General features: G+C 45.2%; 2 protein-coding genes across 2 annotated transcripts; one reads left to right on the top strand and one right to left on the bottom strand.

Annotated features, from left to right (window-relative positions):
• On the top strand, positions 1-25204 carry LOC127213513 (cyclin-dependent kinase 11B). The gene is made up of 20 exons (XM_051173948.1): positions 1-103; positions 680-803; positions 2189-2304; positions 3727-3854; positions 5329-5467; positions 9514-9650; positions 12276-12398; positions 13622-13717; positions 13800-13964; positions 14365-14430; positions 15282-15454; positions 16201-16291; positions 20291-20412; positions 20639-20744; positions 20936-21057; positions 21144-21251; positions 21363-21479; positions 24356-24504; positions 24692-24881; positions 24966-25204. Exons 2-20 carry the CDS (start codon positions 693-695, stop codon positions 25056-25058), a joined length of 2352 nt encoding a protein of 783 aa, XP_051029905.1. The 5' UTR covers positions 1-103; positions 680-692; the 3' UTR covers positions 25059-25204.
• LOC127213475 (matrix metalloproteinase-23-like) lies at positions 25185-26776 on the bottom strand. The gene is made up of 4 exons (XM_051173886.1): positions 26705-26776; positions 25688-25798; positions 25446-25572; positions 25185-25326 (listed from the first exon to the last, which is right to left on the bottom strand). Exons 1-4 carry the CDS (start codon positions 26736-26738, stop codon positions 25185-25187), a joined length of 414 nt encoding a protein of 137 aa, XP_051029843.1. The 5' UTR covers positions 26739-26776.
• Between the last annotated feature and the right edge of the window lie 321 nt (positions 26777-27097).

Consider the following 27097-nt stretch of genomic DNA (forward strand, 5'->3'; position numbering starts at 1 on the left):
CGAGAAGTAAGTGAGGACGATCCTGGCGCGCGCCGGGCTCTGTTTCTTCTCCGACCCCAGGACCGACGGCGGCGGCGGCGGCGGCGGCGGCGGCGGCGCAGGGGTGAGTGGCGGCGGGAGGGCAGATCAGGCGTGCGGTGAGGACTGGTGCCCCTGAAGAATCGGGGCTGGCCGCCCGTGTCCGCGGCGTCCAGCCCTGGTCCTCACGGAACTCAGGGCAGCGGAGGCGGCGGCCCTGCCTGCCTCGGGTCTGCGTGACGGGAGGGGGCCCGCGTTTGACGGCATTGACAGGACACCTTGGTCTTACCCGCCACCCAGGCCTCCCGCATCCTGGAGCTTTCTCGTACCACCTTTTGACACCTCAGGCAGTTTGTTGGGTGCGAGGACTGGAATAAGAGCTTTGACCTGGATGGTCTTTCATCCTAGGACAGTACCGTTGCGTGGAAGGTGGTGATTGCGTTTTACGGAAAAGTGAACCGAGGTAAACTGAGTTGCCCCAAACCTTACAGGACTGGACTGACAGGGAAGATTATATTAAGGCAGAATCCTTCCTGCCTCCCTGGACTTCGGGACTTATTCTGAAACCCTAATGATTAGACGTAAGCGTTCAGAAAAGACAGAACAACAGACCGTAGCTTTCTGTGTCCCGAGGCTGCTTGAATTATTCTTCTTTTTGCAGTGTTTTTACTCAAATGGGTGATGAAAAGGACTCTTGGAAAGTGAAAACGTTAGATGAAATTCTCCAGGAAAAGAAACGGAGGAAAGAACAAGAGGAGAAAGCAGAGATAAAACGCTTAAAAAATGTAAGCTATGTTTTTTTAAGTAAGTGGTTTTCTTAAAGGAGATTTAATTTCTTTGCCCTCGTTTTTCCATTAGAACACGCTTCTTCGGTGAAGTTCTTTTGTACTTCCAAATGTCACAGGTGAGCCCAAAATCTATTTTAAAATTAACAAAAGCATTCATGTACTCAGTTGACATTGAAGGAAGATTGATAACCCATTGGAGCTTTATCTAGTTTTGTTTTCAATGTGCGGTAGTGTTTTTGCCTGCAGGTGTGTCTGTCTGTGTGAGGGTGTCAAATGCCCTGGAATAGGAGTTACAGACAGTTGTGAGCTGCCATGTGGGTGCTGGGAATTGAACCCAAGTCCTCTGGAAGAGCGGCCAGTTCTCTTATTCACTGAGTCATATCCAGCCCCCTGAAGCTGTATCTAAATGAGAGTATCTCCTTGAAAAATAAAATGTTCTGAAGCTAGAATCACTGCAATGAGACTAATTTTTCTCAGTTGATTATTAAAATGTTCATAACACCATTTGCAAGTATTTTTAATATAGTGGGAACTTGCCTTGTAGTTAAAATGAGTGCTTTGTAAAAATGAGTTTGGATGATAACATTGTCAGGTTTTTTGGTGGTTGGACATAAGTACTTCTTTTGATAAGATTAAAAAGATACCAATTTGAAATGTATATGTAAATCTTATATGGTGTAACTGATGTGTAAAATCCAACTGAGGTCTTAATTTTAGCTCATAAAAAAACTGGCAATTGCTGGGTGGTGTCTAAAGCCTTTAATCCCAGCACTGGGGAGGCAGAGGAGGTGGGTCTCTCTGAGTTGGAGGCCACCCTGGTCTGAAGCAAGTAAGAGTTCCAGGACAGGCTCCCAACTCCAAAGCTACACAGAGAAACCTTGCCTCTTAAAAAAAAAAGAAGAAAAGAAAAGAAACCCAAAAAAGTAAAAACAAACAAACAAAAAAAAACAAAACAAAACAAAAAAAAAAAAACCCTAAGGTTCTTAGCACAGTCTCATGTCCCTTATCATACTTAGTGTTTTAAACTATCTTGGGTTTTGGGTCAGGAAAAGAAAATGTGGTATTAATTATATATAATTTGAACAAAAGTTATCTAGTATTTTGTAATGTCTCCACTCAAAGTGTATATTTAAAGTTGCTCAGCAAACTTCAGCTTTAATCTTAGCAGTCAAGAACTCAGGGGTCCAGGGCTACATATGAGACCCTGCCTCAAAGAAATAAATATGTTTATTAGGGTAAGGTAACCTCAGCATTTGTGAGCTGAGGCAGAAGGCTTCAAGTTCAAAGCCAAACTGAGCTACGTAACAGGATACTTTTCAAAGATTAGAAAGACTATCTGTAAGGAAAATGACTTAATGATTCCCTTTGTCTTTGCCTCTTAGTCTGATGACCGGGATTCCAAAAGGGATTCCCTTGAGGAGGGGGAGCTGAGAGATCACCGAATGGAAATCACCATCAGGAATTCGCCATATAGAAGAGAGGATTCTATGGAAGACAGGTGAGCAAATGTAAGCTGTGGTAGTAGGCATGTTTAACCTGCAGCCCCTGGGCCATGTGTGCCCCAGATGTGCTGTGAATACATTCCATGCAGAAGTTTTAAATGCTGAAAACATGAGTTTTGCTTTTGCACTTTGATTGGAGGGCATGGATTCCCCTAAAGCTGGAGTAACAAGTTGTGAGAAGCTCGAAATGGGTCCTTGGCCCTGAACTTTGGTCTTCTTCAAAAACAACAAAAGCTTTTAATGTCTGCTTAGCCCTCTAGCCTGCCTCTTTGAGTATTACTTTGAAAAAGTTTACAGGCTGGAGGGAAGACTCGTTGTTAAGAGCACTTGTTGCTCTTACGTGGACCCAGGTTCTGTTCTTAGCACCATATGGTTATGGTGGCTAACAACCATCTGTGAGTCCAGTTTCAGAAGATCTGATGCCCCCTTCTGACATCCTGGGCACATGTAGTGAACATACATATATGCAGGAAAACATTCATATTCATAAATGAATCCATAAGAATTAGAATTTTTGTATGTTTGGATTTTAATGTTTGAGACAGAGTCTCCCTATAGTCCTGGCAATCCTGGAACTCACTATGTAGACCCTTGAACTCAGAAATCCACCTACCACTGCTTCCCAAGTGCTGGGTTGGAAAGGTGCGCACCACCACGCCTGGCTATATAAAGTTTACCTTATATGTGATTGTTATTTTATGTGTTGACAAAATGAACTCTATTCCATGTTTTATGTTAATTCTTCAGTCAAGCCAGCACCATTTAGATAACACATTTAAATATTTCTTGTGTATTGGAAGCCTACAGTTTTAGAGTAATCTACAGTGGAATTCAGAGGGACCACTGTCAGCAGGATCATGCCAGCATGTGATGTCTTACCATTTGCTTCCTTCTTGTGTCTTATAAGATAACTAAGGAAAATGAACTCACAAGTTAAAATACCATTTTTTAGTTATTTATTTTATTTTATTTATTTATTTATTTATTTATTTATTTTTAAGAATCTCAGAGTGTAAATTTTCCAGGATCTTGGTGTTAAAGAATTAGTTGAATGTACTGTTAAATGAACTTTTGGTTTTCTTAAAGTTGTAAAGTTGATTAAATTACAGGACTTTAGCAGTCTTACTGAAGTATAAATGACTAAATGAATTACACATAATGTGTGATTTCACACTTTTTTACTTGGCCATGAAACCATTACCACAGTCAAGAAAATGAACTAATGAACATGTCCCTCCCTAAAGAGCGACGTTGTTGATTTGTCACATTTTTCATCTGAATCTTAAAATAGCTTCGATCTCAGGTTTTCTTAAATGAGAGTTGGAGTTGAACTTTATTGTGTTGGGAATATTGCTTTTCTTTGTGTCTACCCTGGTTCTCCACCCTTGTCATCATGGTGTGTCCCTCGTGTATTTCAGAGGAGAGGAAGATGATTCTCTGGCCATTAAACCACCCCAGCAGATGTCTCGGAAAGAAAAAGCCCACCACAGAAAAGATGAGAAGAGAAAAGAGAAACGTAGGCATCGTAGCCATTCAGCAGAGGGAGGTATGAGAGTCTTTGCTTTCTTTTCTTCCATGTGGTAGTCACAGCTATGTGTCTCTTCTGTCTGGTCTGCCTTCTTCAGCATGTATCTAACAGTGAAGGTGAATGGAATGTTAGCCACAAGCAGAAACTCGTTGTAGACTTTGGGATAATCCTTTTTCTTCTGGTATGTGTATGTTTTCTTCTCTTTCCTTTCACATTGTTTTGAAGTCCTTTGTTTGTATATATACTTGTTGTCATTTAATAAATATAAGTAAAAACACCAAAAGAACAAAATTGATGATAATAAGGGGTGTTGGGGTCGAGTCCAACTAACAGCTCTGACTTGAGAGATTTGGTCTTGGGACAATACCAAGGGGTTCTTTTTTTATTTTTAAAGGAAGATCTTGCTGGGTAGCTCAGCCTGTCCGTCAGCACTGGAGATAGATGCTCCTCAGTCAGCCTCCTAAATTCTGGGATTACAGACATTTTGTGCAAAGCCAGCTTTCAAGGGGTTCTCAGGAGTATGAGGGAAACAGTCCCTGAGACCTATTTAAATCTTATTATTATACCTGAGGTTGCCGATGTGTTTTTAGTTGTTGTTGTCTTGTTCTTGTGTCCTTTAAAGTTTATTTCATGTGCATTTGTGTTTTGCCTGCATATATGCCTGTGTGAAAGTGCTGGATCCCCTGAATGGATTTATAGACAGTAATGAGCACCATGTCAGTGCTGGGAATTGAAGCTGCCTCCTCTGGAAGAGCCCTCTCTCCAGCCCTTGCTAATGGGGTTATATATACATATATGTGTGTGTGTGTGTGTGTGTGTTCATATATTTTACTTATTATTTTACTATTACAAGGAAGTTTGTTCTGTTATCTGTATGAATAATGATTTTTTTTTTTAAGTTATGAAAATACCATGTCATGATATGGCACTAAGAAAGATGAAAATCAAGGCTGGAGAGATAGCTAAGAGACAGTTAAGAGGACTTACTTCTCTTGTAGAGGATTTGGATTTGGTTCCCAGCACCCATGTTGGGCATCCTACAACCACCTATAACTCCAGTTCCAAGGAATACAGTGTGCCGGGGCTTCCAAGGTCACCTGCATGCAGGTGATGTACATAACCTCATGCAAACATCCATGTGTGCCATACATATGTGGCTCAGAAGAGGACATTGGATCCCTTGGAGCTGAAGCTACAGGTCATGTGAGCTTCCTGATGTGGACCCAAACACAGGTCCTCTGGAAGAACAGGGAGCATGCTCAGCGGCTGATTCATCTCTGGTTCCTTTCTTTTTGTTCGTTTGTTTTGTTTTGTTTTGAGACAGGGTTTTTCTGTGTCGCCTTGGCTGTCCCGGAACTCATTTTGTAGACCAGGCTGTCCTCAAACTCCGAGATGGGCCTGCCTCTGCCTCCTGAGTGCTGGGATTAAAGGCGTGTGCAGCTATCCCCGGGAATCAATTGAGCTTCTTTGCATGATGCTCATGTCTCACTAGGGAAGCATGCTAGAGTGAAAGAAAAAGAAAGAGAACATGAACGTCGGAAGCGCCATCGAGAAGAACAAGATAAAGCTCGCCGCGAGTGGGAAAGACAGAAGAGGAGGGAAATGGCAAGAGAACATTCCAGGAGAGAGCGGTGAGACCTCATTAAAGACCTTTGATAGTGTGACTGTGGTGACTGCCAGACTCGCTTTATAGTGACAGTTGGGGGAAGGATATTTCACGGGAATGCTGAGATTTCTATTGCTGACCTGTCTGTTTGCTGTGACAAAATACCTTAAAAGCCACCTAAGGAAGAACTTACATTGGTTCACAGTTTGAGAGTACAGTCCATCGTGGCAGGATGGTAGGAATATGAGACCGCTAGTTATGTTACATCTGTAGCCAGGCAACAAAATAATGAAAGTCATTTCTTTCTACTTTTTATTCATTCTGCAACCCCTGTCAATTGAATGGTGATACCCACATGAACAGTCTAGAAACTCCCTTACAGTTGTACCAGAGATTTTTCTCCTGGGCAATTTTAGACCCTGGCAAGGTGACAATATTAACTGGCAAGAATTACCAGATAGGAATTGGCGCATAAGTAAAAAGCATTCAGCCAAGTGTGAAGTTTGGAGTTAGAAAGAGTGGTAGGGCAGGAATGTTTATGCTTTTTTGAGTACTCTAACCTTATAGCAACTGGGGAGTGAGGTATATCGTATCTTGTAAGAACATGGAGTCAGAGCTGAGGTAAGCAGATCCCTGAGTTTAAAGCCATCATGGTCTACAGAGTGAGTTCCAAGACAGCCAAGGCTACACAGAGAAGCCCTGTATCAAAAGACATAAAAAAGACTCTGGAGTCTGACACCTTTTCATTTTCTTGTGTTACTACCCTGGCTGTCCTAGAACTTGCTGTGTAGACTATTCTGGCCTCAGACCCAACCAGATCTGCCTGTCTCTGCCTCCTGCGTGGTAGGATTAATGTTATGTGTCACCACTACCCAGCAGTAGTGTCTTATTATTAGGCTTAGGTAAAGTAAGGTGGAGGCTGGGCATGGCAATGTACAACTTAAATCTCACTACTGAGGAGGCAGAGGCAGGGAGGCTTCTTTGAATTTGAGGCCAGCCTAGTCTACAGAGTAAGTTCCATGACAGCCAAGGCTACACAGAGAAGCCCTGTCTTGAAAAACAAAAAATTCAATATAATCATCCAAAGACATACTCACAGGCCAACCTAATCTAGACAATCCCTCGCCGAGACTGCTTTATCAGATAATTCTTCATTGTGAAAAGTCAACATTCAAAACTAGGCATTACATGGTTCGTGGTTTGTTCACTAAACAGGAGCTTTCTGAGGATGTGTTTTATGTCTGACTCAGCTCTGACTGGTCTAGCCTAGGACAGCTAAGGACATTGCTTAGAGCAGATGATCTAGCCTACAGTAACTAGGAAAACAGGCGGCTTGTGGCTTTCTGCATCATATTGGGAATAGACTCTGGATCTTCCCCAACAGAAAGGGGCTAAGTAATAAGAAAGGAGCTACCGAGGACCTGACAGTCTAGGGCCCAGGATACCAGACTGAGGACGTTCTTCTGCATCATTCCTCCACCCCAGGAACAGCATCTGTTTAACTCCATATTATGTCCCCTGGACTAGGTTAGATTAGTTCAGGGAGAGTTTGGGAGTTGGCCTGTTGAATGGGAAAGGAGGATAGTGATATAGACCGTCCCAGCAGCTAGCACTAAACACATGGCATAAGGTAAAAATGGAAAAGTTGTTGGTTCTGAAGAAAACACTTGGTGTACTCAGCAGTCAGTCTAGTGTACACCAAGGGTGTACTTTTCTAGAGACTGGGTGCCTTGTCCAGTAAGGCGGGCTTGGGACAGAAGTAGAGCTTGGTAGATGAAATTGAGCATCTATCTACTTTTTGTAAGGTAAAACAGGAGGAGAAATCATGTGGACACATTTCTGGATAAGACTAAGCAAAGTCTACCTGTCTTCTCCTTTAAACCAGCTTTAAAGCTGACTATAATTGAGAAAATCCACTGTAATTGTGCTTTAGAAACCCATTAAAGGATAATCTGAGAACTGATGGAGTAAGTAAGAGAAATTGACCTATAGGAAGATAATAAGTTCACAGTCATAGTGAGTTTGAAGATTTATTTATTATATTTGGGGGGGGGCTCTATCTGCATGTACGATCTCTTTATGCCTGAAGAGGGCATCAGATCCCACTGTAGATGGGTGTGAGCCACCCTGTAGTTGCCAGGAGTTGAACCCAGGACCTTTGCAAGAGCAGCCAGTGCTCTGAACTGCTGAGCCATCTCTCCAGCCCCCAAGACCCTGTTTCAAACGGTGGAGGAGGTAGTGGGGCTGGAAAGATGGTTCAGTAGTTAAGAGCACTTTGTTAATCTTGTTGGGACCAAGGTTCATTTCCCAACACACACATGATAGCTCACAAGTACCTATAACTACAGTTCAAGGGAATCATACCCTCTCTGAACTCCACAGGCACCCAGCATGCCCATGGCACACATACATTTGTACAAAATACTCATGCACAAAGAATTAATTTATTTAGGCCTAGCTTTGGTGGTACATACCTTTAATCCCAGCACTCCAGAGGCAGAGGCAGGCAGATCTCTGTGAGTTCGAGGTTAGCCTGGTCTACAGAACAAGTTCCAGGACAGGCTCCAAAGCTACAGAGAAACCCTGTCTCGAAAAACAAACAAACGAAAAAATTAGAAAAATTAATTCATTTAATAGAAGACTACACAGAGGAGTACAGGGATGACAGGTCTAGGCAACTTGCCTTGAAGTGTTCTGGGTCTTTGCTAAAACTTGCAGACGGTACTTAATAAAATAGTAGGAGCTACCTTCTTTGAAGAACAGGAAGAGGGAGGGAAGTCTCAGTGGCCTGCTGAGGGGAGGGGTCAGAACCCTTCTGTAAAAGGAGTCCTAGGAACAGAGGAGGGCAGAAGGATTGGGTCCTGAGTAGCGGCTGAGCACTTCCCAGATTTGCTCTCAAACCTGATATCCACACCCAGACAACACAGGAAGCCTTGAGCACGGTGAACACAGTTGCAAGAGGGATCTATCTCCACTTCCTGACAGGATGTTAGCCCTACAACATTTAGGAAAAATCCCAACTGGGAATTCTGTGTCAGGCACAACTTTCCTACAAAAGTGAAAGGAAAATAAAGACATTGCGTGGCAAACAGGCCTTGTGGACTTAATAGCTAACAACCCTGTGGAAATAGTAAGGAAGACCTTCAGGATGAGCTTTAAACTGGAAATGGTGAATGAACAGGTCAACAGCACAGTCTATGCAAACATCTCTCAGGAAACAGGCTTATAGATCTTTATAAGTTTGAGACCAGCTTGGTTTACATACTGAGTTCTGGGCCAGCCTCAGCTACATTGCAAGACCTTCTCTCAACCTCCTACTTCCCCAATAAAAAGTAAAACCAGCCAGGCCTTGAAGTGTTCCTTGTATCCCCTGCTCTTGGGGACTTCGGCAGAAGGAGACTTAGTGAAACCCTAACAGACAAACTATGAATTTAAATAATGTATCAGGTGTGCATATTTAAAGTTAAAGAAGAAATTAAGACATGAAACTCTAGAAACACAGAACCTTTGGTCTAGCCATAGGAACATGAAAAATGATGTATTTATCCGCTTGGACATGATTCAGTGCCTATTAAGTTTCCTGCACTCCAGGTGGTACCTGCTTTGTTTTGAAACAGCTAGCTCTTCTGCTGTCCCCATCATGTTCAAGCCCACACAGTCTCAAGCTGGGACAGGAAGTGACCCAAGTCGATCTGTCCAACTCCAGTGAAGGACTGTGTCAACACTAAGTCCTTGTGGAGGCCTCTCTACTTCTTTGTGGGCTCCTGAGCTTCTGGGTCTAACCTGAGTTCCCTGGTATATGGAGAGATCTGCATGCTGTATTTTCCTAGAGCTGCCACCCGAGGCAATAGAAACAATGTGTTTGGAACCTGACAGATGTGGCTCTTTTCCTGCTGTGGCTCACCAGGAACTTGTTGGTGATGTGCAGATTCGGTCTCGACACCTAAGTAGCCTTTATGGGTTTACAGTGTGCAGATAGACTACGTGAACTGAGCAGAAATGAAGCAACCTGGCCTAAGAAAGAAGCCTCCTGTGGGGTAGGTGCATGATGACCTGCTGTGCTTTTTCCAGGGACCGCCTGGAGCAGTTAGAAAGGAAGAGGGAGCGGGAGCGCAAGATGAGGGAGCAACAGAAGGAGCAGCGGGAACAAAAGGAGCGGGAACGGAGGGCAGAAGAGCGACGCAAAGAGAGAGAAGCTCGCAGGGAAGGTAGGAGGGAGGGACTGCCCTCCTCCTCTGGGGGACTGACCTGTGGTGTCTGTCATAGAGTTCACACACATGGCTTTGCCCTGCCAGAGCGTGCTTGTCATGTGACAACCTTGACTGGGCCTTGGGACAGACACCCTGAAGGGAGGCAGAGAGGCAATTCCTGGCTCCTATGCTTGCTTTACTAAACCCTTCCTTTTTCTTCCCATTTTAATTTTCATGGCACCACATGTATGTTATCCATTTTACCCTTTTACAGAAGGATGCATTTATTTTCCTTCTGTGTTTCTGAGTGTTTTGCTTGTATGTCTGTGCAACATGTCCATGTCTGGTGTCTTTAGAGGTCTGAAGAGGGCATCACATCCCCTGGGTCTGGAGTTACAGAATGTTGTAAGCCATTGCTGAGGGTGGTAGGACTCCAATTTGTGTCAGACTTTCCTTTTGAAGGCTAGCTGAGAGGGTAGGGTAGGCTTGCTTTTGTCTTTTTGTCCAAGTTCTAGCTGTTATGACTAATGCTGCTTTGGACATAGTTGAGCAAATGTCCTTCTGGTGTGAGTGTCCCTTCCTTGGGTATATGTCCAACAGTATTGCAGGGTCTTCAGGTAGGTTAGTTCCTAATTTTCTGAGAAATTGCCATACTGATTTCCACGTGAGCAGTACAAGTTTGCACACCTACCAACAGTGTTTCCCTTACTACACATTCTCTCCAACATAAACTGTCATCAGGGTTTTTGATCTTAGCCATTCTGTTCTGGGTAAGATGGTAGTTCAGAATTATTTTGATTTGCATTTCCCTGATAAACTAAGGATGTTGAGCATTTAAGTGTCTTTGTACCATGTGAGATTGTTCTGTTGAGAATTCTCTGTTTAGATCTGACCCCATTTTTTAATTGGAGTATTTGGTGTTTGATGTCTAGTGTCTTGCATTCTTTGTATATTTTGTAGACCTCTGTCAGATGTGGGATTGATAACGATCTCTTCCCATTCTGTAGGCAGATTGTTTGTGTTGTTGACTGTGTCCTTTGCTTTACAAAGCTTCTTAGTTTCAGGAGATCCCACTTATGGCATGATTTTATTCTCTCTTTAAAGACTTTATCTTCCTAATTTAGAAACTACTTTTTATGACTGCTTATACATGTTTTCTTTTTTTAAGCTAATTCACATTTTTATAGCATATTGTACCTTTCTAGAGGTTTTATTGTCTGGACCTGGCTTTACTAAGCATCTGCCGCATTCTCTGATCACATAACACAAATCTTAAACTGTCATGTCAGCCTCTGCTAGACTCAGCTTAGCTCATGGCACTGGTGGTTGGCTCCTGCCCAAAGGCCCTGCCTGTAACCACACCTGTGATTGACACTGAGCACTAGCCCACCTGAGAGACTGCGGGAATAGGAAGCTGTATCCGCCTCCTTGTCCAGAACTTTTCTTAGCTTTCTCAGGCCCTTTGTTTGGATATTGAGCACCCACAATGGGCTGGATCCTCCCCTATCAGTCGCTAATTAAGAAAATACCCTACAGGCTTGCTTACAGCTGCCATCATATGGAATCGTTTCCTCATTTGAGATTCCCTCCTCTCAGATGATTTTAGCTTGTGCCAAGTTGACATAAAACTATCCAGCACTGTTGGATGGTTGTTTTTTCTTAGACAGGGTCTCTCTATGTAACCCTGGCTGTCCAGGAACTTACTATGTCGACCAAGCTGGCCTCCACCTGACAAGATACATCAGTTTCTGCCTCTGCCTCTGCCTCTGTGTGCTAGGATTAAAGGCATGTTTATGTTTATCATGATTCTGAGATCACAATCTTCCTCAGGATCAGACTTGTTGTGAGTCTGTCCTGAGTGTTGGTGTTGTCTGTGCTGACAATTAGCCTGGCACATCCTGCTGTGCCAAATGTTAAGTCAGTGTGTCTCTGGGAAGGTGCACTTACTTTCTAGCTTCCCCTGTGTATTGAACTGCGTTAATGCCTGCATCCTTAAATACCTAGCTTCTAAGAGAGGAAAAGAAGAAACAGCAGTGGGCATTAGTGCCCTGGCCCTTACATTCTCTAAAAGGCACCCTAACCAGAGAGATGTGCAGTCTCAGTGGCTTGGCTCCTTTATCCCACTGGGGCTGCAAACAGCATGGAGGGCACAGGTCTTTGATGACTGAGGGATAAGTCTTCTTCACCTGCAGACTGCCCTGGAACCCATAATAACTGATTGTCCTAGAGACAAGGGTGGGCAGCTTATGCTGTGCCAACTGCTAAATTGACCAGAATGAACGAACCACTTTGTTATCCAACCCTCCCCTGGAACTCAGAGACCCTCAGCTGACTCCCGAGTGCCACATTGATTGCATACCACAGGCCAAGATGATGTTGAAGTGCTGCCCAGCAATTCTCATCCCACCATCTTCCTAGGATTCTTTCCCACCTTGGCCTCTGACCAGGGAACATCAGTCTAGAAGGTCCTCTGCCAAGCTGATAACCTCCAGCTTGGAGCTTTTTGCCAATGAGGTTTAGTCCTGTGATGTTGAAACTTTTAATGCCATGTGGGTTTGTAGCGACCTGGCAGTTGTACGCACCGGGGGGCCATGGTGGGAAGGCTACTCCCAGCAACCTCTCTGCTCTGTTTCGTGTGTACAGTCTCTGCACATCACCGTACCATGAGGGAGGACTACAGTGATAAGGGAAAGGTTGGCCACTGGAGCCGCAGCCCTCTACGGCCACCACGAGAGCGCTTTGAGCTGGGAGACAACCGTAAGCCAGGTGAGGCCAGGCAGGGTTGGAGATTTTGCTTTTGTGACAATTACTATGCATACAAACATACATACATGCATACAAGTGGCATAATGTAACCTCTTACTTTGTATTATACGCTAACCTAAAAAGTTGATTTTTAAAAATGTGTGGGGGAAACAGTTTATGAAATTAAGGAAAACCTTCCCCAGCAAATCCTTTTGCATAATAAAATCTGGCTGGCGATCCAGAAGATGACTTAGTGGGTAAAAGCTCTTGCCAAATGTGATGACCTTAGTTTGATGCCTGAGATCCACATGATAGAAGGAGAAAGTCACTATCACGAGTTGTCCTCCGACTTTTCCACAAGCTCCCAAAACGGCGTGTGCTTCTTTGAACTGGGATACTTGTTGCTGGTTTTTTTTTTTTTTTTTTTTTTTTTGGGAAGTTCTTCCAGTTGAAATATTGAAATATGTGTGGATGGCCAGGCAGTGGTGGTGCATGCCTTTAACCCCAACACTTGGGAGGCAGACGTAGGCAAACTCTGTGAGTTGAAGACCAGCCTGGTCTACAAAGTGAGTTCCAGGACAGCCAGTACTGTCCACAAAGAAACTCTGTCTTGAAAAAAGAAAACAAAATATGGGTGGATGAACTATTTGCCATACACAGTGAAGTTGATCATTGTGTAAGCTACATGTTAACTTTTGGGTGGTTTTGTCTTTGTCTATTTAAGAACATTTTCCCATGGTTGGGAATAGATTGCCTGCCCAGTGTTTGATCCCAAGCAGGGCATAAATATATTCGTGTGTGTGTGTGTGTGTGTGTGTGTGTGTGTGTGTGTGTGTGTGTGTGTCTGTCTGTCTGTCTGTCTGTCATGTAGAAACTGAAGGATCATAAGTTTAATGTCATTCTCTGCCACATAGTATACTTTAAGCCAGCCTGGGTTGTATGAAACCCTGTCACAAAAATAATAACTGGAGAGCTGGATCAGTAATCATGGACACTTGGTGCTCTTGTAGAGGACCTAAATTCTATTCCCAGCACTCGCATGGCAGCTCACAACTACTTGTGATTCCTGTTCCAGGGAATCCAACACCCTCTGCTGGCCTCAGCAGGCACCAGAGACACACGTGATGCACATACATGCGGGCAAATAGTCACAGTTAAAAACCAGTAGGTGAAGTAATTTTAGAAAGAAACAATAATTTTTCAAACATCTCCCCAAATTCAGCTGTGTATGGTTTATTTCAAAGTAAAAGAAGAGAAAATGGAAGGAAGAGACCTTCTTTCAGACCTGCAGGACATCAGTGACAGTGAGAGGAAAACCAGCTCCGCAGAGTCTTCCTCAGGTATCAGCGGCCACCGGGCCGAGGCTTGGATGCTGCTGCCAGAGGCAAGCAAAGATTTACCCTGTGACTGTTTGTTCTGTAGCAGAATCAGGCTCAGCTTCTGAGGAGGAGGAGGAGGAAGAGGAAGAGGAGGAAGAGGAAGAAGGGAGCACCAGTGAAGAATCAGAGGAAGAGGAGGAGGAGGAAGAGGAAGAGGAGGAAGAGGAGACTGGGAGCAACTCCGAGGAAGCCTCAGAACAGTCTGCAGGTGAGGAGCTGGCAGGTGGCCTGGGTTGCATTGATTGATGTAAAAGTAGTTTATATTGACTGCAGAGTTTAGATACTGCAGAAAAATAACTTAAATCTAATGTAAGCACATACTCAAGTAAAGTTAGTGGCCTTACTTTGTGAGATTCACATTGACTCCAGAATTGGGGCTGGAAATGTGGTTCAGTGGTAAAATGCATGCCTAGAGTATGTGAGGACGTGTGTTCAATCCCTGATACCACCAGGAAAACTATACCCACAACTCGGTAGGAAGAACACTTGCTATCTGTACCTCTTGCTAACTACCCATTAGGTCAGCCTGATGCAAGGAAAGCTGGCAGGCCCCAAGTCCAGCTCTCAGCTCCATGCGGATCTGGGCACACATCTGTTTTCTTTTGCAGAAGAAGTGAGTGATGAAGAAATGAGTGAAGATGAAGAGAGAGAAAATGAAAACCACATCTTGGTTGGTAAGGACCTCTTTGTGGTAGTGCCTGTCCTGACATAGTGACTCTCTGAGTGAGACTGCCTAGGCCTGTCAATATAAACTGTCCAGAGTTGGGAGGTGGTGAATTCGAGACCAGCCTGACCCAGAATGAGATCTAGGACAGCCTAGGCTACATGAAGAAACCCTGTTTCCAAACCTTCTTCCCCTACCAAAAAAAAAAAAAAAAAAAAAAAAAAACAAAAAAACTGTCCATAGCACAAACTACCCCATCAAGTCAAGATTTTCCCTGGAAACTATGGAGCAGTACTACTGCCTGAGAACGGAGGTGGCCTCCTGAAAGATGGTGTGATAACACGTCTTTGGTCACTTTGCAGCCTGTGCCTGCCCAGCTGGCATCACTTGGTAGGAAACAGCTGTATTGGGATGGCATCCTGCTGTGTGCCCGCTGTGACTTAGATGCTGAGGGAGCCCAGAGTTTTGTGCTCAAAGGGAATCAGGTTGTGTTGGGGGGCAGTTTCCGCGTCTGGTGCCCCAGGCACTCACTCTTATGGGAAGTGAGACCTGGCCTGTCCTCAAGCAGCTAGCAGGGTTGTGGCTTGGGGGACTTGAGTTCTGGGCCTACCCACTTCATGTGGCACCTGCCCTCATCCTATGAGCCCAGTATCTGGTTCTGGCTCAGATTCTTCCTTGTCCCAGATCTCCAGGGCTACAGGCCTCGCTCCAGTACCTTTTCCCCTCGGAGGGGCCTTGTAAAGCTCCTTCTCTGGAGAACACAGGACATGACACTTCTGTACAGCACTAGGAGGCCCAGAGCAGAGGAGGGATGGTTGCACTTACTTTCTCCTGGTCTATAATTAGATTTAACTCTTAAAGTTCCAGAGTCGCGATTTGACCGAGATTCTGGGGACAGTGAAGAAGGGGAAGAAGTGGGTGAGGGGACCCCACAGAGCAGTGCCCCAACGGAAGGAGACTATGTACCTGACTCTCCAGCCCTGTCGCCCATTGAGCTAAAACAGGAGCTGCCCAAGTACCTGCCGGCCCTGCAGGTCAGACCCTACCCGCTCTTCTCAAGGCTGGCTCTCTGCTTTGACAATCTACAAATTAAGTAGGTGCTACAGGACCATGCTTCTGGTGCTGATGTCTCTCCTGAGAAGCTGTCATGGCTCCAGTCTCTCATGATCCTAGTCATGGTCCGTCTTTATGCCTAGCATCACTGTCGGGCTCACCAAGTGCCAAGAGCCTTGTGTTGTTTCTGCTTTTGCTTGATTCCTGGATGTGACAAGAGATTCTGTATAAGCGCATAGGGCTGCACACTTTTGTTTAGGAAAATGCCAGTGAATATGACTCTGTCTTTAGGATTGAGGGGGTGTAGTCCTCCTGGGTACTTTATCACTATTCTCAGCCCTTGTCGCCTGCCCTGTAGTTAGTTAGTATTTCCAAACAGTTGAATCTAGCTATGGACCACACAGTCCTTGTTATGTGTAGAAGGCTGTCAGTGAGGGCAGGCAGGCCATGTCCTCTCTAGGGGCCATGGTTCAACAGGCAGAGGATGCAGGTGTAGAAGAGATGCTTTTATTCATCCAGTTCACTTAATACAAAAGTGGTAGGGAGTCTTGGACAAAGCAGAGAAAAGAACAAGTTGTTTCTGTTCCTATCAGGAATGCATACATGATTCATCGGGAGTCCCTTGGGCTAGTTTTCCAGTCCACCTGTCTTGCACGAGGTGCAGATAAAAGGATGTTAGACTGTCAGATATGGCTGTTGAGCCCTCATGCCCCTACTTCCTCCACAGGGATGCCGGAGCGTAGAAGAGTTCCAGTGCCTGAACAGAATTGAAGAAGGAACCTATGGGGTAGTTTATAGAGCGAAGGACAAGAAAACAGGTAGGCTGTCTATTAAGGGAATGCTGGGGTCAGGGACTAGTCATCAGAAAGCTCTGCCCTGCCCTGGGACAAGGAGTCATTCCTGAGTAATGATGAGTTGGTTGTCCTTGCATCTGTACAGGGTCAGCCTTGGCAGTTCTGACGGGCATTGGTTTCCATGGAGAGCCCCTCTTGATCTTTGTGCAGACTGAAAGAACGTTGAGTGTCCTACAGCCAGCCTGTAGTGTGCCTATGCTCTGTGTTAGCACATGCTTGTTAAATGTGGACTCAGTTTGCAGGGCCCATTGGGTCTTTGGAAGTAACCCTTCCCTTTCTTGCTGCCAGGTCCACTCTGTACCTCCCTACCTAACACCAGGTCCTTTTAGATTTTTGAGACAGGGTTGGTTTCTCTGTGACTTTGGAGCCTGTCCTGGATCTCACTCTGTAGACCAGCGCTGGTCTAAAACTCACAGAGATCTGCCTGTCTCTGCCTCCCAAGTGCTGGGATTAAAGGCCAGCACCACCCCCTGGCCTAACTCCAGGTCTTAACTCCGATGATGCACACTTGAGCCTCTTGGCATCTTCAGAAGCCAGAGGTCAGCCTAACTGTGGTCCTGCTGCTCACCGAGACAGCAGGTAGAGAGTTGCAGAGGTGAGAGATAGCATCAGGGAAGTGGCCGTAGACTGAATGTGCCTTTGTAGATCAAAAGTTGGCGCTTTTTCCTTTTAGTTTTAATATTTGCAGTGCTGGGATTCTAGGTCTATATTATACCTCCTTCCCAGGTTTTTGTTTTCTTGATTCAGGTTCTCATTATGTATCCCTGGCTGTCCTGGAACTTGCTTCATAGACCAGGTTGACCTGAACTCAGATCTGCCGCCTCCCATGTGGTGGGACCAGAGGTGTACACCACCATGTCTTGCCTTTCTTCCTGTTTTTAGACCGGGTTTCTGAGGACTTGTGGTTGGCCTAGAACTTGCTGTATTTACTAAGCTGACTTTGAACTTACAGCCTTCTGAGTTGTAGGATCAAGGGTATATGCCACCACATCTAGCCATACTACAGCTTTTAGTCCATATTTGTGTTCTCATCTGCTTTGGTTTTGTTAACATTTATATGTATACATGGGGAGGAGGGGTTTCATGCTCCTGAGTACAGGTTCCCTCAGAGGCCAGAAGCATATGTTGGAGTCCCTAGAGCTATAATTACAGGCAATTGTGTGCTATCGAACAGAGGTGCTGAGAAACAAGACTCAGGACATCTGGAAACGCAGCAAATGCCCTTAAGTTCTGAGCCATTGCTCCAGCCCTTTACTTGATTTTTAGAGTTATTTCCTAATAATTCTACAATGTATAAAATGGAACTTGATCATATCCACTCAAACACATCTCTGTCTTACCTTTTTTTTCCCTAATTTTATAACTAGCTTGGGTCTGATAGTGCTGCCAGCAGGTGACTGGGTGTGGGTCCATCCACTGGAACATAAGCAGCCTACCATACACCACATCTGTGAACAAATTTGGTTCTCTCTTACCAAGTGCCAGTAGCTCCCCAGTAAGGAGAGGGTTTCATGAGCCCCGCCCATGTTGACTGGCTTGACCTCGTGTGGGGGGGAGCCAGCTGCTGTGAGTTCATGACTGCCACAACTGTGTTGTGTTCAAAAGATGGCGTTTACAGTGTTCTTCCAGGTCCTTCAGCGTTTACGTTCTTTCTTCCTCCTCTCTCCTGATGTTCCCTGAGCCTTGGACTGAGTGTCCCACTGAAGCCTGAGCCCACTGCCAGAAGAAGCTTCTCTGCCCAAGGTTAAAATCAGCACTAATCCATCTAGTTAGGCAGGTGGCACACACCTTTACTTCCAGCACTGGGGAGGCTGAAGCAGGCAGAGATCTCTGTGAATTTGAGGCCAGCCTGTTCTACATAGTGAGGACAGCCTGGTCTGTTACAGACAGACCCTGTCTCAAAAAATGAACAAAAATTTGTATTGTCTACTAAGGGATCTAGAGATGGGTCAGTGGTTCAGATTGGTTAGTCTTCTAAAGGGCCCAGGTTTGATCCCCAGCAAACCACATGGTAGCTCACAACCATCTGTAACTCAAGTTCCAAGGGATCCAGTGCTCTCCTGGCCTCTCTGGATGCTGTATATATGTGGCACACTTAGCATACATGCAGATGAAATACCTGTATGCATAAAATAGATATGTTAACATTGTATTACCGGACAGTGGTGCACACTCCTTTAATCCAGAACTTGGGAGGCAGAAGCAGGCAAATCTCTGAGTTTGACTCTGTGAGTGTCTATAGAGTGAGTTCCAGGACAGGCTTCAAAGCAATACAGAGAAACCTTATCGTGGTTTAATAAGGATCAGGAGAAACATCGGCCGAATAGGTGTTTATTCAGGGAGAAATAACTTACAACATAGACAGATGTCCGAGTGCTGCCAGCAAGAGAGCGTTCCCAGGCTCCTCCTCAGACCTAGTTCCTCAGGTTACTTCTGCCCCTGGTACCACCCCCAGTGGGCATGGTCAGTGCCACAGATGCTGACAAAGTGAATATCTCAATACCATTCCCATTTCAGTCTAAAGAAAAGATTTAGGCTTGATACAAAACTAGATACAAAACAGTGAACAACAAGTGTGCTCTAAGAAAAGGAAAATTGAGAACATACAAACTTAAGACCTACATATCTAGTCCTAGGGTGAAGGCATAACGGAGTTTACAGTATAGTTGTCCTAAGCTGGAAAGCTTAAGTCTAGTACCTAATATAGCTAACTAGGAAGAGAGAATAATAGTTGTAATAATTTAATCTTCAACTTCATCAAAGACCTGAGAAGGAAAATAACAATCCTAGGGTAGGACAGAAGTGCTGATGCTGCTTAAGGCTTTGCTGAGCCTGCGTTCTTATAGAACCCAGGACCACCACCAACCCAAGGATAGCACTCCCCGGAATGGGCTGACCCTCCACCATCAACCGCTAATTAAGGAAATGCCTAGAGCTGGTTGTATCACTGACAGAGAAAATGCTTTATGGAGGCATTTTCTCAGTTGAAGTCCCAGCCTTTCAGATGACTCTAGCTCTTGTCAAGTTGATATGACACTACCCAGGACAGCTATCATACATGTATAATTATAACCTCTGTAAGTAGCGATATTTAGACTCCTGCTTCTATTTGTTTTGTTTATTAAGGCTTCTGGTACCTTACTGCATAAGAATAGAGATAGTGGGCTCCCTATCTTTTTCCTTGTATTAGTGGAAATGCTTTTTTTTTTTTTTTTTTAATGTATGTGAGTGTTTTACTAGCATAATTGTCTGTGCACTGTGTGTGTGTGTGTGTGTGTGTGTGTGTGTGTGTGGTGCATGAGAAGGCCAGAAGAGGGCTCAGGTCCTCTAGAAATGGAGTTAAAGATGGTTGTAATTGGCCAGGTGGGCACTGGAAACCCACTGGAACCTGGATTTTGGTAGGAGCGGTAAGTGGTCTTGATACTAAGCCATCATCAACCACTGGAAATGCTCCCCCCCACACACACTTAATATAATATTATTATCCCTTACCATGTTGAGGTGTTGGTTTTTGCCAAAAAGCCTTTCTTGGTATCCTGTAATTTCCTGAGTCCATGTATATAATTTTAATATTTATGGGTTTGCATATATTGAACTATCCCTGCATATTTGGAAAACAACCAATTTGATCAGGGTGGATTGTCTTTTTGATGTGTTTCTGAATTCAGTTTGCATTGCCATGGTTGCTTTGTTTGAGGCAGGCCTCTCTATGTAGCCCTGGATGCCCTGGAACTCACCATGTAGACCAGACTGACCTTGAAATCACAGAGATCTGTCTGTCTCTGTCTCGTAGATGTTGAGATTAGAGGCATGTGTGACCACAGGTGGCTGTTTGGGGTTTTTCCAGACATTGTCCCACTCTCGAGCCTCGAATGCATGGCAGTCCTCCTGCCTCTGCTTCTGCCATGTTGGAGTTACACGCATGAGGCGCCATGCGCAGCTCACACACGGTTTTCTTTACAGACGAAATTGTGGCCCTGAAGCGGCTAAAGATGGAGAAGGAGAAGGAAGGCTTCCCCATCACGTCCCTGAGGGAGATCAACACCATCCTCAAGGCCCAGCACCCCAATATCGTCACTGTCAGAGTGAGGCTCAGTCTCCACGCTTGGCATGCCCTGCCTGTGTGGGAGGCTTATCTCTTGAAGGGACGAGGGAGACAGTTCCATGACATCACAGGGTCAGGTGTTAGCACGTCCAAAGAGGACAGCTTCCCAAGATGTCTTAGTAGGTTTCCCAGAACCTGTGCTTGCCAGGGTGGGATTGGAGGTAGAAGCCATACCCTGAACCCATAGGTGGCCTGTTAATTCCTAGGAAATCGTGGTGGGAAGCAACATGGACAAGATCTACATTGTGATGAACTATGTTGAGCATGACCTCAAGAGCCTGATGGAGACCATGAAGCAGCCCTTCCTGCCAGGTATGGCTGCACGCCACCCTGGACAGCCAGTGCTGTCCAGCCATGATGAGGGAACCGTGCCTTTCTAGCGATCCAGAAGTCCAGTTGCTGCTGGGTTACATAAATAACCCCGAGTCTCTGGGCCCTTTTGCGGGGGTGTTGGGAACTCATGAGGCAAAGGAAGCATGTGTGTGATCTCATTACTCTCACAGGGGAGGTGAAGACCCTGATGATCCAGCTGCTGAGTGGGGTGAAGCACCTCCATGACAATTGGATCCTGCACCGTGACCTTAAGACCTCTAACCTTCTGCTGAGCCACGCTGGTATTCTCAAGGTGAGCCCTGTTCTTTCCCACCTGGACCCTGGAAACGCCTCCATAGCCTGGTCCTGTAGGCCACCCTGTTGACCTTGTTCTTATAGGTGGCTGACTTTGGGCTGGCTCGAGAGTATGGCTCACCCCTGAAGGCCTACACTCCAGTTGTCGTAACCCAATGGTACCGTGCCCCAGAACTGTTGCTTGGTGCTAAGGTGAGTTTGAAGAGTGGTCTAAGAACCCTCCTTGCCCCATAGTGCCCTCATTGAAACCTGTGGCTGACACCGATGTGGGCCTTCAGGCATCTCAGCCATGTCCTCTTTTAGGAGTACTCTACAGCTGTGGACATGTGGTCAGTGGGCTGTATCTTTGGAGAGCTGCTGACACAGAAACCTCTGTTCCCTGGGAAGTCAGACATCGATCAGATCAACAAAATTTTCAAGGTGACCATTAGAGCTGGCCATATTTGTAGAAAAAGGCCTGCAATGCATTTGCAGAAGTGGGATCCGGGTTGGGACCCAGGCCACACTGTGGGCTTTTGGTGGTTTTCCTGACAAAAGTGACATGGGCACCATGGAGGGCATGTCAAATTCAGATGTCCTTGTTATGAGTTTTCTCCCCAGCCTAGTCACAGAGCCGCATCAGCCCCAAATAACACACAGAGATGCTGTATTAGATATAAAGCTGTTGTCCTATTACTAGTGTTTCTTACTGGCTATTGTCTTAAATATTAACCCATTTCTATCGATCCAAGTGTTTGCACATGGTCTTATCTTACTGAAGACAGGGTACATACCTTTTCCCTCAAGTCAGTACATCTTGGCTCCCCCTACATCTCCCAGAAATCTTCCTTGTCTCCTAGTCCCGCCTGTCTTGCCTTCCTCTTTGCTAACAGTGCTTTTTTCATTAACCAATAAGGAAACATATTTACAGAATGACATCTCCCATCTTCTCCTCTTTTCTGCTAAATAAAAAGAAGTGTTTTAACTTTAGCATAGTAAAATATATAACAAAACAGTTATCAAATAAGAACCACAGTTAACAATGTTCAGTCCATTAACTTTTAGCTAGATTTAAAGAAAATATTTCATCATCTATCCTATCTTTGTGTCTAAAGTCCTATATGTAACTTACTTTTAATCCTAACTGAGGAAAACTATAACCGTAACTATCTGTCTTCAACTCCATCAAAGACCTCTAAAGGATAAAATATAAACTCTAGAAATGACAGAGACAACTCGCTGCCTGGTCAGTCACCCCAAAGTTCTTTTGTAATGTTCCATCTTCAGTCTATAAGCCCTAGTGTGTCTAGCAGACTCTTCAGTAAAGCAGGAAACTTTAAACTGTCTGCCTGTGTTGGCAGTTTGTCCGTCACTTTTCTCTGTGCCCTGCAGAATGTCTGGCAGACTCTTCCATGAAGCAGGAACCCTACAGCAATGTCCATCTTGTTTCAGCAGTCACTTTTCTGTGGGTCTTGCCCAGTTTATACAGCATAAAGTCAAACAGTCCAGACAAGAGCCATATCTTTCCCAAATGGCTAGTCTTGTCATATTGAAAGCAAACTCCATAATGAGTTTCTTCGAGTCCATCTTCCTTTCAGATGCAGATGGTGTTGTCAGGAGCAGTTGTGCCTCACTGTTAAGAAAAACCCTGAACCATTTTAAACTCCATATTCTGTAGGTCTTTGAGAGATTTGTATCTCAAATATATCTCTATATATCTAGAAATCCTAACTAACTTAACTACAAGTTTTGACTATTATAGGCAACTATATATAACCTGTACTAAATTATACATTTTTGAATGAGTTATATAAACACTATACCTAAAAAAGAGAAATATACATATCACAAAATTGACCTTAAATTTTATCAATAATAAAAGTTTATTGTGAAACAAAATATTCATTTCTATGCCTTAATCCCCTTTTCACCTTAAAAAAGAGATTGGTTGTGGTCATTAACAATTTATAACCAACCCCATTTAAGTGAAAACAAACATTTATAAGCAATATTTGGGAATTTGGGAGTCATACTTTCCAAACTGCTTCCTGCAGGTAGGGGGTGCTGTCTTGGGGAATCCTAAGAAGATGCACAAATCCTGGCTGTAGTGGTCTGCAAGGCTGCCTTGTCCCAGCTGTTTTGAATGTTGGATCACCTGGGACACTGTTTCAGGGGGTCTTGCTTGATCAAATCATGTTAGTCTGAAAGGAATCCATGGCTTTTCATTTTCTGTGGGAACAAAAATAGAAATTCTTTTCCCAAATTCTTTTCCCCAGTAACCTGTCCTTAGACTTAAATTTTGATGTCAAAGCATTTTTAAAATATAGAAATTGGATTATTCCAGCATTTCTTTGAACAGTTGTTGCTATTTCCTTATCAGTCAAACAATACACAGACAACATAATAGCATACAATATCCAGACTCTGTGCGCTTTCCATCTTCATGTGGCTTTTATTACTCTATTTCTTCTACTTCTATTTTTTTCATTTTTTGAGATAGGGTTTCTCTGTGTGACTTTTGCCTGTCCTGGAATTAACTCTGTATTCCAGGTTCAATTTGAACTCACAGAGATCTGCCTGCCTCTGCCTTCCAAGTTCTGGAATTACAGGTATGTGCCACCACACCCAGCTACTGTTTTTTTTTTTTTTTTAACCACTTTATCCTGTTTCTTTTTCTCTCCCAAGCCTAAGTGTATTTTAAAACCCACAATAAACCTTTAAAGGTTTTTCTGAATATGAATCTTTCTTTACTGTAAATCTTTATCTTTTTCTGGCCACAAGTCTTTTATCTGCTAAACAACAGTGCTTTTGAAGATGGCAGGGGTACATTTACTACTAGCACTGAGAGCTGTGCTCACCCTTGGTCTATGCTGCCATCAACCATGCTGTCGGATTGGAGATGTAGTCACTGCTACTGCCAGCTCTTGTGCACAGCATTCAGTTGTTACCAGTGCTTCTTAAGAACCTTGCAGTTTTTTCTGCTTATGCTGAGTCAGGAAGACTCCCTTAAGGGAACCTTGAAAGTCTCTGCTTGTCTCTAGCAAAACAGCCCACCCGAGAAAAATGCTGTTCTTTTGTTTCTAAAATCCCTTTTTAAGCTTTTCTCAACACTATTTTGTTAAGAGCTATTTTCCCTCCAGCCTGGACCCAGAGCCTCCTGAGCCCAAAATAACACACAGAGGTGCATTAGATATAAAGCTGTTGGCAGGCTACTAGCATTTCTTATTGGCTAGCTGTCTTAAGTATTAACCCATGTCTATCAACTGAAGTGTAGCCACATGATCTCAACTTACTGGAAAGACAACCTTGCTTTTCAGGACCTGGGGACCCCCAGCGAGAAGATCTGGCCTGGCTACAATGACCTCCCAGCAGTGAAGAAGATGACCTTCAGCGAGTATCCCTATAACAATCTCCGCAAGCGATTTGGGGCTCTGTTGTCAGATCAGGGCTTTGATCTCATGAACAAGTAAGTGGAAGTGTGGCACAGTCCGCAGCCCCCGGGCTCTAGGCTGAGTCTCTCACAGGAAGCCCCAGCGTACCAGGTTTTCTGAGATGCTGAGCCCCAGGGGGGCTCATCCTCCATCGCAACCAAAAGGCTTGGCTCTGTCTGTGATGGCCACGTGTGCCCTGATGTCCTGTGCCATTCTCTTCAGGTTCCTGACTTACTGCCCGGGGAGGAGAATCAGTGCAGAAGATGGCCTCAAGCACGAGTATTTCCGAGAGACTCCCCTCCCCATCGACCCATCCATGTTTCCCACGTGGCCTGCCAAGAGCGAGCAGCAGAGGGTGAAGCGAGGCACGAGTCCTCGGCCCCCAGAGGGCGGCCTGGGCTACAGCCAGCTGGTGAGGGCCCTGACTACTAGGGGTTCCCATGGGGGGACTGGGTGAGGATACAGTCCTCATGGTGGCCACTGTACTTGTTTGCAGGGTGATGACGACCTCAAGGAGACAGGCTTCCACCTCACCACCACCAACCAGGGAGCCTCAGCTGCCGGCCCTGGCTTCAGTCTCAAGTTCTGAGGTCAGATTGACTGACCCTAGCCAGCTAGGTGGTGACAGGCAGATCTGCTGAGTCAGGACAACCTTGTTTTGTTTTGTTATCTGTGTTGTTTGTTTTGGGCTGGGTTGTAAATTTGTAGAATTAAATCACATTTTTCTTCTGGAAAGGAGGTTTTGGGGTGTCTGATTGCCTTCGTTGATTGTGTTGGCAATGATGCTCAGCTGTGCCTCACCCAGGGCCAGATAGCCAGGGTAGGAGAATTCCAGGGGCTCCTGGTCCTTGTACCAGCTGCAGGGGGAGGTTCCTGCATCCCCAGTCATGCCAAGGGCCCCAGGATATACCCACCAGCACACCCCAGGCAGCCCCACGCCCCCCCACATGCCTGCCCCCTGCTGGTTACTACTCACTATACTTTGCCTTTCTTGTGTAGGATCTTCTGCCCGCAGTGGAAGGTCATGTTCCTACCCTCTTTCACCAACCTGGTTTTCATTCTGGTGGGTGGTGTGGTGGTGGCCACAGTGGGGAATGGGAATTCTACTCAGAGAACGGTGAAATGCCATGTCAGTACTTATCTCCCATCAAACCAGGCCCAAGATAGAGACCTGAGCTCAAGACAACCCCCACACAAGCCCATCTGAGCCTTCGTCACCGTAGCAGAAGTCACAGCTTCTGGGGCATAGCCTCTTCATGAGCCTCTGGTGCGTGTCACAAAATCCCTTTCTTGCCCAGGATGTACACCCAGATAGCCGGTCCAGGCAGCCTAACAGGAGAGCAACATGGCTTGGGGCTTGCCTACAGGTCTACCATCCATCTGTAGTTTCTACAGTTACTGCAGAAAGCTGACTAACATGTAGTTCCCAGAATTGTTGCTGAAAGCTGTTAGACAGTGAAGTGGAGGAGGTTGTGGATGAACCTTCTCTTTGCTTTTTTTTTTTTTTTTTTTCTCCTCCTACACTTAATGAATTGCAATTACCCCTGGAGCCCTGGGAGCGGAGTTGTTAAGAGCCAGTCAGACTGAGGCAGGCTTTGTGAGCTTGTGTATGTGAGGTTGAAGTGGTCCCAGCGCAGCCTGGCTGGTGTCAGCGTGTAGCGGCGTCTTCGGGATACCAGTATGGTCAGTGGGCTGGGGGCCTGGACACCCGAGACCCCTGAGGGCTTCACATTAAAAATATGGATGTGAGGAGTCGGGAGAAACAGTCTAGTTCCCAGAATTGTTGCTCAAAGCTGACTTAGGCAGTGGAGTGGAGGAGGTTGTGGATGAACCCTCCCCTTTGGCTTTTTCTTTTCTTTTTTTTTTTCTACACTTAATGAATTGCTTTTACCCACACCCAGGGCCTGCGATGGTTAATTAAGAGCAAGTAGGAATGAGGCAGGCTTTGTGGCTTGTGCCTTTACTCTCTGGAGGTGGCCTTCACAGCGATTTCCAGGACAGATTGAACTACACAGAGAAACCCTGTCTCGAAAACTCAAAAAATAAAAATAGCCAATGAGAGTGGGCAGAGCTGGAGACGATGCTGGCTCCCACCAGCGACCACTGGGCACACTGACTTAGGATGCCTGGAACTAGGGACTCACATGCGGTCAGCACCACACACACTCACATATGGGCCCACACAGACCCTCAAAAGCAACCAACTCCCAGCTCCTGGCCCCCTTGACTGCTCACCGCTGCACTCCAGGCGGTCTCTGCTGGAGCCCATGGCCACTCAAGCAACACCAGCGCAGACAGAAGGCACAACCCGCTCAGGACTGCCCCGAACCAACATTGATTCACACAAGAGGATCTCTCTGATTTTGAGGATAGGTCTATATACTAAACTCTGTCTCAGTGTAAAACAACAAAAAATGGCCAAATCGCTTCTTTGGGCCCCGCAGAAGAGGTTAGTTTAAAATAAAAAAGGCTGAGGCAACTGGATTAGAGTCAGCGTTATTTTCATTGACAGGGGACTTCCTCGTCATGACAGACTTAACTAGCCTTTCCCCGGAACTGGATTCCCTGAGACCCTCTCTATCCTAACTCAGCTTTGCGCAACCTCGCTCAGCTTAGCCCAAACCAAAG

The sequence above is a fragment of the Phodopus roborovskii genome, unplaced genomic scaffold (genome assembly GCF_943737965.1).
Source record: "Phodopus roborovskii unplaced genomic scaffold, PHOROB, whole genome shotgun sequence".
NCBI lineage: Eukaryota > Metazoa > Chordata > Mammalia > Rodentia > Cricetidae > Phodopus > Phodopus roborovskii.